The following is a 13,299-nucleotide window of genomic DNA, read 5'->3' on the forward strand; positions in this document are numbered from 1 at the left end:
CTGTATTAGTAGAGCTATTTATCTTCCACAGCTACAAATAGTGGTGTTAGTTTTATAACATTGGTTATGGCACAAAATAAAAAGAAAAGATAATCTACTGTATGTCATCATGATTACTTGTAATCACAAAGCCAAACCACTGACCTTAATTCAGCTGTATAAAGTCTCTGGTCATGCATTTCTGATTACTACCTTGTTTTCTGTTGTCATGACAGACAGATCCTTTGATACGAATCAGATTTTTTTATACTGTATGTGTAAAATGTTTATACATACACTTTGTAAATAATCAACAAGTAAATTGGTTGTGTGTCACTTTATTGCAAACGCCCTGAGAATATGCCGCTGATCCCTTCAAAAGCCACGACTCTTGCTCTTAAACCAGATCACAACAGCTTGTAATATGTTATTGGGTGTGTGTTAAACACTTTATTGTAAATGCACTGAGAATATGCCGCTGATCCTTTCAAGATCCACGGCTCTTGCTCCTAAACCATGGCAAGAGCATTGCCTCCAGCATCTGCCTGTCCTGTTCATCCTCCTTAGTCTCGTCCTCATACGCTCTAAATCCAAACGTGCTCTGGCTCCTCGGTTGGGTCAGCCTGTTATTTGGCCATCTTGGTGGGCGGGGTCCAGCTGGAGGGCGTGGCTGAATGGTGGCAGAAGGGCTACTCTCTGTTTCGGCAGGTGATGAGGCCTTAGAGTTTGAGGGCGAGCACTCGTCCACCTCTGTGATGAGCAGCAGAGTGGGGGACTGGGACACCCGCCTGCTGCCCGGCAGCTTTGCCTTGCGTTGCAGGAGAAGGGGCCTCTCGCTGTGCTTTCCTGCCCTTCTGCGCTCCCAGATCTCCTCCGGCTTGCTGCGGGATGTGGCTCTGGGTACCATCCTGGTAGCCACCGAGTCACCAAAACTGCACGTAACCATTTTCTTGGTCAGTGTGTGTTGACCAATGGTCTTTCTAACCGGTATTTTGGAGGGAGGCTGGGGCTTCCTGGTGCCGACATCCTGGTTTGAGGCAGGTGGGAATGGAGTCTTATTGGTCTGAGCTTCCTTCTCGTTGTTAATCAGCTCAGTGGACGGCTCGACTGCCTTCTGGGACTCTTTTACCTGAGGGACATCTTTCTTCTTGAGGTCTTTCTTCTTCTCACAAGTAGCCACAATGCCAAGATCCTCAGGAATCTTTGCATCTGGAGTCTTTCCATCAGCAGAGACATCAGCAATGACCTCTTTATTTAGGACCTGTAGTGCATTGGCGGCAACTTCAGCCATTTTCTTGTTCAGTGTGCGTTGACCAATTGTTTTTCTAACCGGCAGTTTGGAGGGAGGCTGGGGCTTCCTGGTGCCGACATCCTGGCTTGAGGCAGGTGGGAATGAAGTCTTATTGGTCTGAGCTTCCTTCTCGTTGTTAATCAGCTCAGTGGACGGCTCGACTGCCCTCTGGGACCCTTTTACCAGAGGGACATCTTTCTTCTTGAGGTCTTTCAGAGGAGTCACCTCCCTGCGGCTCACCGTGGAGGCTGTCTTAATGGATTCTTCCACAAGCAGGGGAGACAGTATTTGGAGATGTCCATCAGAAACGTCTTCAATATCGTTGTTAAGCAGGGGCAGCTTGCAGCAGTGGGCAGCTGCATCAGCTTTTTTGTCATTGTTAATCAGCTCAGTGGTGGACTGCTGGACCGCCTTCCGGGACCCTTTTACCGGAGGGACATCTTTCTTCTTGATGTTCTTCAGAGAGGATGCTGCCATGTTGGATTCTTCCACAAGAAGGGGAAATACCTTTTGGGGATGTCCATCAGAAGCAACCCCCATATTGTAGTTGTTTGTAACAGCAGACACCATCTTGATGTTCTCATCAGCGTGAGTCGCAGGATATTCAGGGCTGAGGAAGTTGAGGGTATGGGGAAGTGGGGGCAGTTTGCAGCAGTGGACAGCTGCATTGGTCTTCCGTGGAACAGCATTGGTCAGCATTGGTCCAGGCCGTCTGTGCGTTGGCAACAGGGGGTACCTGGTGGGCTCTTCCAGGCCAGCCACATGTGAGCGCCCAGCAGATTCTTGCATCACTACCCTGTGACTGAACTTTTTGTCACTTAAGACCTTCATCTCAGGGATGGAGGATCTTCTCTCTCGCCGGGGCAAGAGCCTACCTCCAGTCGGTCTGCCAGTAGGTGGCCTACCGTTATTCATATTGCAGAAGGCCTAAAAAGCAGGAATTCCACAGAAAGAATTAATGTAGGCCTGTAGGGCACATGGAATCAGAACATATTCAAATTAGCTTACCTAACTGCTACTTCAGTAAGGATTTTTTTTTTTTTCATAAGGACTTACCTTTTTTCTCTGTGAAGAGTTGCTTTGGGAAAAGTGTTTATCAAGATCATAGATCATTCACTTTGGCTTTGAAATCTGACCAAATATCTCCTGTGCATTTAAAAGCATGTGTTCACCAATGATTATAGAAGTTTGTGTTTACTGTCAATCAGGTATGGCAATTTATACTCACAAGTCCATTGTGACGTAATAGCTTGGCCACCTAGCTACGACGCCATTACGTCATAATTTCATTCATGAAGAGAATGTTGATGAGAAAATACCCATGATAACAATGACATATGAAATTGAAACAATAAAACGAAATGTCCACTCTGTGGCGCTGCAGACCTTTTAAAAAATCTAAAAAAAAACCTTCTATAAACAGATCTATGAAAAGTCGTGAAAATTAGAAATCACGATCACAGCTACTTCCAAGAGGTTACAGCCCTCTTTAGGTCATCCGCGGATGGTTATCTATTCGTAGCACTTTGTTCCCTTCACACTAATTCCCCTTATTTGTACAGAAATTCAATCTTGGACATTCGTTTCTCCAAATGGTCTATCGTTTTGGATTTGTGCAATCACCCATCTTATTCAGTAGCCTACCTCCAGGAATGCGATTTTGCTCGCAACAATTAACACAAATTCACCAAATCCCCGCGAATTGTGGGCGACCTCGCACACCGCAACTTTTTCGCAAATTTGACCAATCATCGTAGTTTCCCCGTGAAATTTCACCTACTACAACAGTCCCTCGCGCAGAATATTGAGCCAGATGCCACCTTCTGCATATGACACCAAAGACTGCCCTAACGTGTAGGCTACGTTCCTCTGCAGTTTTAATGACAATAAATAGAAGGCTAACGTTAATGATCTGCTTACTTACATATCTCAACCTGTTGTTGCTAACCTACCTAGGCTATGAAAGTAAGTTAATTAAGGCCTACTTGGTTTACTGACATTTGAGTAGGCTATGCAACGCAACCCATCAAACGTTTACCTGGAGATGTCCTTTTAGCTTATGTCATGTTTGCTAACTTGTGGGCTTAGTTTGAGTAGTGCTACCAAAACCATAGAAATTAATAAAATTGCAAGACATTTACCTCTTCTGTGATCCAAGAATGATTTCATTCGAGTTGTTTTTTTTAACATTTATTTTAACTAATGTCATAGAATACATTCCCAGTTGCATCCACATAGTAATGCACTATGCAAAAAGTGATTTACAGTCGTAGCCGAACACAGTGAGATGCAAGCCTTCCAATCCACTCAGAAATGTAATTAGGCTACTCTCACGTCCTTAAAGAGGCAGGCAGTCAATTAGACATACGCCACCAATGTAATGACATTAAAGAGAAGTATAGTCAAATAGTTTAAATCAATATGAAATTACTAGATACTTAACTGGCTATTAGTAATTATGCAGGCCACAGACTATGAATTATTAAAAAGAGATGAACTTAAAGGAACCGTATGTAAGAAATGTATTTCAATTAATCATAAAATGGTCCTGATATGTCACTAGACATTAAGAAATCATGTTCATTTAAAATTCTTATATCACTGACAACAGTAGTCCGGCCAGGATATTGTCATTTAAAAAGTGAAGTTGCAGCCCTCAACTGATGTTGTCATGTTGTGTTTTGGCCTGATGGGCCACCCTCCACCTATCTACTAATCACAAAGTCAGTAGTGTTTCGGCATCCGGGTTGCCAGCTCTGCCAGTCCGGGGGGAGGGGGAGGGGATACACCACTGTACAGTAATTTGAAAGTGATTGCAGTACCAGTTTTGGCCACAATCTTACATATGGTTCCTTTAATATGAATGACAAAATATATGAATGTATTGAAACATATGACATGATGCCATCTCTTTAGGTGACTGTCTTTTTTGGACTGTTCTACGAAAGGTTATACTGCTTTGTGAATTACCCCAGTCAAAGCATTTACACAAATAAAGTAAGCTTACTTTGATTTTCTGTAATCCTTACTGTTTACCTTTACTTATCCTTTTTAATAAGCATCAAGATGATTAGTGTGATTTTGGTCTTACTAACCTTAATTGCCCTAAATTAAAAAAAAATCGCAACTATTTTTGCAATTTTCACTTCCTCCCGCAATTTCTCTGCAAGAAACAGCTAAAAACACCGCAACTTCCATCACAATTTTTTAGAAAAGCGAAATCAGGCATTTTAGGTCGCAACAATCTCAAAAAATCCTCGCAAAATCCTGGAGGGACTGATTTCCTACCTATCCCTTATTGCCACTGGGGGGGGGTCCATGACCCATGGCCTCAACTGACAACCAACAGGAACCAAACCTTTTTTTTTTATGCCCTTTGACTACATCCTTTTACGTTGATAAAAACATCACTGAGAAAGATAGACTTACATGTACAAAGCACAGAAATCCAAAGGGGCGCTGAGCTCTTCACCGGATGAGCTGGAGCTCGGCCTCACATCTGTACTGGGCTCCATGGTCCTCTCTGCTGGCAGTGAGCTCTAGTGTTTGTGTCACAGTCACATTTTCACTTCTATCTCCACAGAATGTGGTGTTACTGATGAGGGCATTTGAGAGCTGCTGCTGACCTTTAAACCATGTCACGCTGAGATGGTCATATGGAGCCACGTCCTCTATTACACACTGCAACTGGACAAGCTGCCCCTCAACAAACTCACCAACATCATTTACAACATGAATGGACACTCTGGCAGGAGGCTCTGGTGAGAAACACGCACACACACACACACACACACAGGTGACACTCAAATTACTGTTGTGCAGCTGAAGATTTCTAATAACCATATGTTGCAGCTATCTTACAACCCCTTAAAGGAGAATTCTGGCGATTTTTCACATAGATCTCTGTTTCTCTAGGTCACTGTTGGTGGGGGGGCAGTCACAGTGCTACAATCTGGGGGCATTTTCATGTTCATGCCCCCAGAGTGTAGCACTCTAGCTTGCTGTCAGCTCTCGCTTTTGGCTGCCCAAGCTAGGTAGAACCCATTTGTTTTGGGTTTTTTCATACCGACAGTACTCGATGACCTTTAGAAGCAGAGATGTTTTGAATTTAGAGATTCTTGAATTTCCCCTTGGGGATCAATAAAGTATCTATCTATCTATCTATCTATCTATCTAGATGTGAAAAATCGCCGCAATTCTCCTTTAAAATCTAAATACTGCTTACTCTGTGAAGTTGTAGGCCTACTATTGATGTGATGTCTTTATCATGTTTGTGACAATAAACTTGAACTTGAACTTGTGTCACAATATTACTGCTCCTAAGGCAGTGGTTCTCAAAGTGTGTGGCACAACCCACTAGTGGGGAATAGAGACAGGACAGGTGGGGCGCAAAGAACAAAAGGGATTTTTTTTGTCTTTAATAATGCCTTCCTTTTTTAAAGATCATAGATTCAAAACAAAATACCCACACACAAACATACTGTAGTCATAAACAGACCAGTGTTACGATAGGTTAGGGTCACATTGTAGGGCAAGCACTGACTTACAGGCAGGGTTTCAGTGATGTCACTACCTGTGGCTAATTGGTAAATTGAACACCTGTCGTAACCTTTTGGAGGAGAAACTGTTTTGGCAGCGATTCGTTGTGGAAGGCCCAGCGGGAGCTGTTGCCTGTTTGTCCCCACACGTTGCCGACATTTGTGGACTATATTTTGGTTTTGGAAAAAGCACCATCAAATTATAATAAAAACTTGAACGTGTACGAGAACCATCGCTTGGGTTGGCCATAGTACCGGGCCGGGAGCGCGAGGATGCCACAGGTATGTGACCGCTCTCTGATTCTCCTGCCAAGCTGACATGCACACACACACACACACACACACACCACAGTTAGGACCTACTTCCAAGTTTGTGCACCAGGCTAGCGTGTAGGGTGGTTCTCAGGTCTTTCTGTGTTTGTTTCTGTTGATTGCGAGTTGCGGTAGGCTTTTTAGTTTAATTGAACATACCCTAGACAACAAAGAGCATGAGCCAGGACCGCCTCATAACAATAGCATATGAATTAAAACATCATCAGATCCTGCGGACCAAGGCGGGAAATGTAACATGGAACCAAAATGCGAAAATAATATTTTAACGTTACCATTTTACCGGGATGATTGGGGTCAGTTGGAGATTGAAAATTCCCCACGTCCAAAACGTGGGGAATGACAGAAAAAGTTTGAGAACCACTGTCCTAAGGCATCCGTTTGACTTAAAACTGAATGGAAGTTACTTGAAGTGATTTTATGGAATGTTTTTATACCATGTAGATAATCAAGGGTGTCATATAAAATGTTCCACCCCAGACAAGGCAGAAAAAATAGTTAAATACTACACATATATGGTTGGCAAATACTAATTTGAATTAAAAGACAGGCACCATAACTTTAACTCACTGTATATTGTGATGTTAAGGTCGCTCACACACTTCTCCTGCATCAGAATTTGTGAAACACTTTATTCTACTGCCAAGGCTCCAGTCAGTCAGACTTGATACTTGCCAGACCAGGTAACCCTTGCCATCCCTCATCTTCGCGCCCACAGGGGTTTCCCATCCCAGGAGGCAGACTGTTGGGTCTAGGGCACTGCAGACTGCCTCTGCTGGATCTCCATATTGAATCAGATGAGGAGGATCAATGAAAGGCCCGTTGCAGGTTTCTGCCCCTGTAAAATATGCAAGCAATTCATCAGAACATTCCTAGTGGAACATTTCTGTCCGAGAGCCAAAAATCAAGAAAACGAAAAAACAGTGAGGTAATTAGAAACCTCCTGCAAGAAGTCAAAGTAGGAACAGAATCATAGAAAGTATTAATTACAAAAAAAGAGCATGACTTTCCTTCTACAAAAACACACTATAGGAACATAAACATAACAATGTCCTCATACTGTAAGAGTAGAACATTGGTGGAGGGCAGGCTATTAAGAGGCTTTTGAATTTGTGAATTCACACCTTGATTTGGACGTGGTCCAAAATTTTTGGATTCTTACTAATAGAAATGTTTCCTTTCCTTTCCACAAAGTTTCTTGAAAATCAACGTTTTCTTTCCATAAACAGGTCAATCCAAAAGTTTCAATTTTAGTTTCACTTTTGCTAACAAACTCACTTTCACTTTCATTTACTCATTGGTAGAGGTCTGCAATCTCTCTCCACTCACCCTTCTGTTCTATTGATTTCCTGACTAGGCTTACTGAAACACAGGTCCTTACACTTCACTTACCTGCTTCCATAATTAAGAAGAGCAGAAATGAGCTGGTGACGAGGCTTCCATACACACCCATCTTGAAACAGGGCCGTGACACAGACACTCAGAGTTTGTCCTTATCTGTCTCCGTTATGTCTGTACAATCCCAGACTGCCTTCCTTTCTCTCTTTGTCTCTCTCTCTCTCTCTTGGTTGTTTTATAAGCACTGTTGTCTTTGGGGCGTTTCAACTGAGGAAGGAAAAGGCAGAGTTTAAAGGTAGTGTAGGACATTCTGGAGATCCAATCGAGATAGAAGTAGATTTGGCAAGTACAAATCATAGAAAATCCAGCCCAGAAAATAAAAATGGAACAAAATAACTTCAGCAATCAAAATCATTATGGGTGCTCTTTCACCTATAGAAGCAGTTACATCATTCAACCTTTCACGACCTGAACCAGTTTGCTTGGACAAAGTTTCATCCCAAGAAGTGTTTTGTTCCTACCCCAATTCAGAAGGTGATGATAACATCCACCAAGGGATACAAACCATATATTTCAGCAACATGCAGTATACAGTATATCATCACCAAAAAAAAAAAGGTGAGGGCTTGATGGTGTAATCACTAGGGCATTATCATATATGAAACACAGATGTACTGTCAGACAGGGAAACAGAATGCCAAACATGGCTTTTTATTGTTAGTAGGTTATAACTTTGTGGTGAAATGTTGATAAACAGGGTGTTCCTGATTCTCCAGACCCTTAAAGCATCAAATCAGGACAGGAACAAATGGAGATAAAGAATTCCAGCAGGGACTGCGTGAGCAGGACTATGCTATCCTAAAAACTGGGCCCAGGGAGACAGTAGAGAACTCATCACGAGTGTGGAGGGGGGTGGGTCTGTCTAGGACGGTAGACACTACGGACTCTAAGTAGCGTTATAGTAATGAGTTCTGAATGGTCTCAAATGCAGCATTTGGAAGCTTTCATGGGTAGGATTTCTAAGGCAAATGGTTCACTGGCAGAGGGCAGCTGCCTTAAATGTGTAGATTTCATCTGTGAAAAACATCCACTCTAGTCAGTGAAAAGTGTGACTGAATAGCAGCACCAGTAGAACACCACCAGACATGGAAATGTTATTATCTGATGGAGATGAGACTATATTACTGTGTTACCCATGTTTGGTATTTAAACTTTAAATTGTAAAGGAGAGCTCTGAGAGTTATTTGAAATAGAGAAAGAAAGACTTGTGCAGTTTTGCATCTCCAGGAGGATTCTGCTTACATTCCTGTAGCTGGGGAAGTACTAGTGTATGTGATAATGTGGTTTATGATACATGTGTGTAAAAAAGGGGCTGCTTGAAATAAAGTGGATCTTCCATTATGTTGAAGGGAGATGAACATTTCACTCTTACGTATTACATATTACTCCTGGACCAGGGCTGACAATAATAAGCTAAATTAAATATAGAAAAACTGTGTGGAGGCTATAAAGATAGGGAAAATAGTTTCATAGTTTTTTTTTAGGCAGCAGTAACAGGATGAAACACTTTTAATTATTTTATTTCTTTCATTTCCCTACCCTAGATGTCACATTCAGACCTGTAAGACCGCTTTTTCATACATGAATAGATGACGTTTGAGAGGAGATTTGTGGTAGGTAAAAAAAGAAAGAAAAAAAATACATCAACACCTGTCATCTGACTCAGTCAGGACTCACTCTGTACTTCATTGCCCGCCAATCTGGGATCAACAATATGGACCTCATATATGGATATTATTCACCTCAATAGCTACAACAAATAGTGGAGCTATGTTTAAACAGTCAGATGATGTACTGAGGGGAATACATTTTATTATTGTAACAAATCAGAGATTTGCTTTGGAACAGATAAGAGTTTTATCGACTCACCTCAAACAACATGAACTCCAATGCCGGGCCGGACCCGGCCCTGATGCCCCAGCATCCCACATCCGCTCCAGGCTGTGCCGCCAACACACTCTGGTTGAACCTGGTTCCAATGACTCCAGCAACCGTAGAATACGGACACAACTGACATGGTGTATAACATTGTTAATGCCAACATTTTACACACGCGCTGCACAGCATTATGTCAGTTTACTCCGGTGTTCCAGTTTAGATGGTGAGCAGGTTAACTTGTGATATTTGCATAAAATCTGTGAATATTCAACATGACCATGCCTACTTGTTAACAACGCTTTACTCTGCCTCCGCCTTTTCAGTGCTGGAGATTCACATTTTCACAAGCCTACAGTGGCGACAGAATATGAAGCAAGATCTTGCCGAAAACACGCGGAAATCACCAGTTCATGTATAATGCATGTCTGCTTAAGCATCCACACAAAATGTTGTGCAAACAGGAAATGTGTCAAAGTAAATCAGCGATGGTTTTGTTGGGTTTCGAACATGAGTCTCACTGAGGCAAAATGTTCCAAGCACTATCACCAATACGCCACAGAGAGCAACGCTTGTCATTAGTAGACTAGTGTACTAGCTTACTAGCTATCCTGATGTCCATGTTAACTGGTGATAGCCTATGACATGAGCAAACACAGCGAATGCATGCCTTGAATAATGCAGATGAATTTGCCTCAGTAATTTTGCATCACAAACCGTAACAAACTGGCATGACCTCATCAGACGTTGTTCGTTTTTTGTGCAGAAACACACATCGTGCGCAAAAAATATGAAGATCACTTGTGGGCCTCGAACTGCTCACTAAAATAGCAAGCTAGCAGTAATAGGCCACCCTGTTAATCAATTACACCACTGGTCATTTTGTATCTCTACAATAGCATGGTGTTCCAATTAAATGAATGTGTAGGCCTATGTTGTCTTGTGACAGCTTATTTGTCAATCGATCAAGATATTCATTATAGCAAACATCTAGGCTACGTGAATGTTTTGCAACAGGCTGCTGAGCAGTAATAGGCTGCAGTAATAGGCTAAAATATTTACTAATTTAGGCCACGTGGGAATCTGAAACAGCAACATCTGTCATCAAACTCTCTAGCTACATCGAAGTTGTCTAATCCATAAATATGCTACCATGATAACCATTTTGTGTCGTCAAATTAGGACCAACAAATTATAAGTCTAACTCTGAGAAAATAAGTTTCATATGTTCACTTCAAATCACTAGACAGCTCACTGCATAACTTCACCGAGACTAAGATAACACAAGTTATGATCATTTGTGCACATGACTGACATGTTTCATATTATTAACCCCCAAAATGGAATAAAGTGTTAGTGGGGACATGACAGTTTGTTGTAGCCTACATCAGTTAGGTTTTGGTATGTGAGGCAAAGATGAACCTACTTTGTTGTTTTGAGGCTTGCATATGCCCATGTTAAATTGTGATAGCACCAGTTAACATGGGCGTATATTTCTCACATATGTTAACCTGTGTTAACTTTGACTAAAAGTTCAATATATAGGCTACATAGAAATCTGGCATCAATTTCAGCGGCTTGTAGTGTAGTGGTATAGACAATGTAGAAGCTTATCTGATTAACTTTCTTGTCCATGCATGGTTCGAATCCCAGCTAGATCGCTAGTTTTATTTTTTTCCATTCATTCAGTATGTGTCATATTTGTGTGGATAATACTTAAACAGACATGTATTAGACATACACAGGTGATCTTTTCAGCGATATCCGTTATATTGTCTCACTTGCAAACACTTCGTGAAAATGTGAACCTGCACTAGGCGGAGGCAGAGCTGAACGCTCTGAAGAAGTAGGCAGGGTCTTGTTGAATATTCATGATTTTATGCAAATATCACCAGTTAATCTGCTCACCATCTAAACTGGAACACCGGGACTGTGCTGGCACATTACATGTTAAATTGTGGTTTTCATCACTATTAGTTATTATTACTAGTACAGCCATCACAGAGACATTACCCTGCAGAAAGGAAAGGCTATGAAATTGTGCATAGCAAACCATTCTTGCTTTCTGGTCCCATATATTCCTGTGGGGGTAGCTGGGACTTTGACAATGGCTTGATGTCAGTTCACATCCTGAAGACTGGGAACATATGGCTCAAGGAAGCATAGGGGGGAAACACAATAGGCATGGCTCCCTTCAACATTCTCACCAACCTGAATTTGGGCTAGAAAGTCTATAGCTGTCTGGCTTATTCCAACAAATTAACATGTCAACACATTTAAACCTAGCTCTCGCTTCGTTTAGGCGAAGTCATGCTGGCTAGACAGATAGGCTGAAGATTTGTGAAAATACTAATGAGACTTGGACCTAGAAGAAGAAGAAGAAGAAGAAGAAGCAGAAGCAGCAGCATCAGCTTGGGCACTGCACATACAGTAGGCACTGCACCATCTCATTATAGCTGCCTCAGGTGAGGAAGTCATTCTATCCAGAAAGGCCTTGAAAAGATGATGACGTTCGACCTTAGCTGGTGGTGTTACATTCACTACACGGGCATATTTCATGAAAGTCTGGCTAAAGAAAATGCGAGTTAATAGCCTACACATTTCGTCCGCAGTGTTCTGTGAATTAAAACGAACTTTTAATGAAGGCATGGAGGAGTTTGTGCACAACCGTGTGTTAAAAAACCCAACATAAAATTGTGAACCACAACTATAACCAACCGGAAACTCACAACTCACAAACCATTGCATGCGAATAAACTCATTTCAACAACACTTTGTCGTAGGCTACTATGCAAATGAATCAAATAAATGCCTTGTTAGATTTACTTTTTGTTTCATTTTTTAATTCAAGGATCATTCAGGATTTCCCATTAACATCTTCAAAACATTTTTGGATGGAAATCCAGCTAATAGCGGAAGAAAAAGAGAAAACTAAGAGTTAAAGTTGATGGGCAGTAAAAATGAAGGGGTGTTCAGTGGTGTTAAATAAAGTCTTCCAGCAAAACAAATACATTTCAAAATAGGCTACTGGCTAGGACTACTGTTGTTGAAACTGTGGACTGACTAGATGCATTGAAGAAAATTAAATAGTTTTCCTTTGTGTCTTCTACATCCGCAATTTTACAGTGGAATACCATCATCTGTCATAAAGTGTTTCAGTCAGAACGTAAAGCCATTACCTGTCTGCTGTATTTTTCTCTGCCACACGACGGCACTGTTGGATTGTACCACTCTAGTCTAGCATCTGACTACCGGTAGTCACGTTCTCAGCGTGGAAATATTTTGAAACATTACCTAATAACCTAACCTCAGAGCAATGAGTAAATTAGTATTGATTTTGTTTCTGTGAGTGTGTTTGTGTGAGAGAGAGAGCAGAAAGAGTTCACATTAACTGAATTTAATGCATTCCATGTTAATGGATATTGACTCTTGATCATTAAAGAATTCTGTTCACTTCTAGTCTTAGAAAAAGGTTCAGTTTCAGGTCAGACATGCATGATGACCATTAGATCAGAAGTCAGTTAATAAAAGTATAAATGTACACTTGTGTTTTGTGCTAAGAACATGTGTAATACACTGTAATATATTCTGTTTCATTGCATGGCAACTGCTGCAGTCCTTCCTAAAGGAGCACTTATGTTCTGGAGCCATGTGAACATGTTGCACTAGGCTGAACGCAGAATGAACCCCTTCTCCCCTGTGCGGCTGGAACAGATGGGGAGTGTATGCTTTGGAAATTTTACTTGTAATGCCCTTCCTCATTTGGGCTAAATCCTCAAATCCATCTCCCATATCGCCCCAACCAGCCTAATGGGGCGAATATCCTTTTGACGTAACTGGAAGAGAGACGGAGAGTGAGAGAGAGAGAGAGAGAGAGGGAGAGAGTGA

General features: G+C 41.7%; 1 protein-coding gene across 1 annotated transcript; it reads right to left on the minus strand.

Annotated features, from left to right (window-relative positions):
• Positions 1 to 466: 466 nt before the first annotated feature.
• LOC143132908 (uncharacterized) lies at positions 467 to 5,022 on the minus strand. The gene is made up of 2 exons (XM_076292732.1): positions 4,700 to 5,022; positions 467 to 2,197 (listed from the first exon to the last, which is right to left on the minus strand). The coding sequence occupies exon 2, from the start codon at positions 2,183 to 2,185 to the stop codon at positions 467 to 469; it is 1,719 nt and encodes a 572-aa protein (XP_076148847.1). The 5' UTR covers positions 2,186 to 2,197; positions 4,700 to 5,022.
• Positions 5,023 to 13,299: the final 8,277 nt, after the last annotated feature.

The sequence above is a fragment of the Alosa pseudoharengus genome, unplaced genomic scaffold (genome assembly GCF_046254945.1).
Source record: "Alosa pseudoharengus isolate Yale_2024_CS ecotype anadromous, Long Island Sound unplaced genomic scaffold, YU_APseudo_1.1 YU_APseudo_1.1_scf_19, whole genome shotgun sequence".
NCBI classification, from domain to species: Eukaryota; Metazoa; Chordata; class Actinopteri; order Clupeiformes; family Clupeidae; genus Alosa; species Alosa pseudoharengus.

Excerpts from the sequence above, each read along its gene's own strand:
- LOC143132908 (XM_076292732.1), bottom strand. The coding sequence starts at position 2,185 with ATGAATAACGGTAGGCCACCTACTGGCAGACCGACTGGAGGTAGGCTC.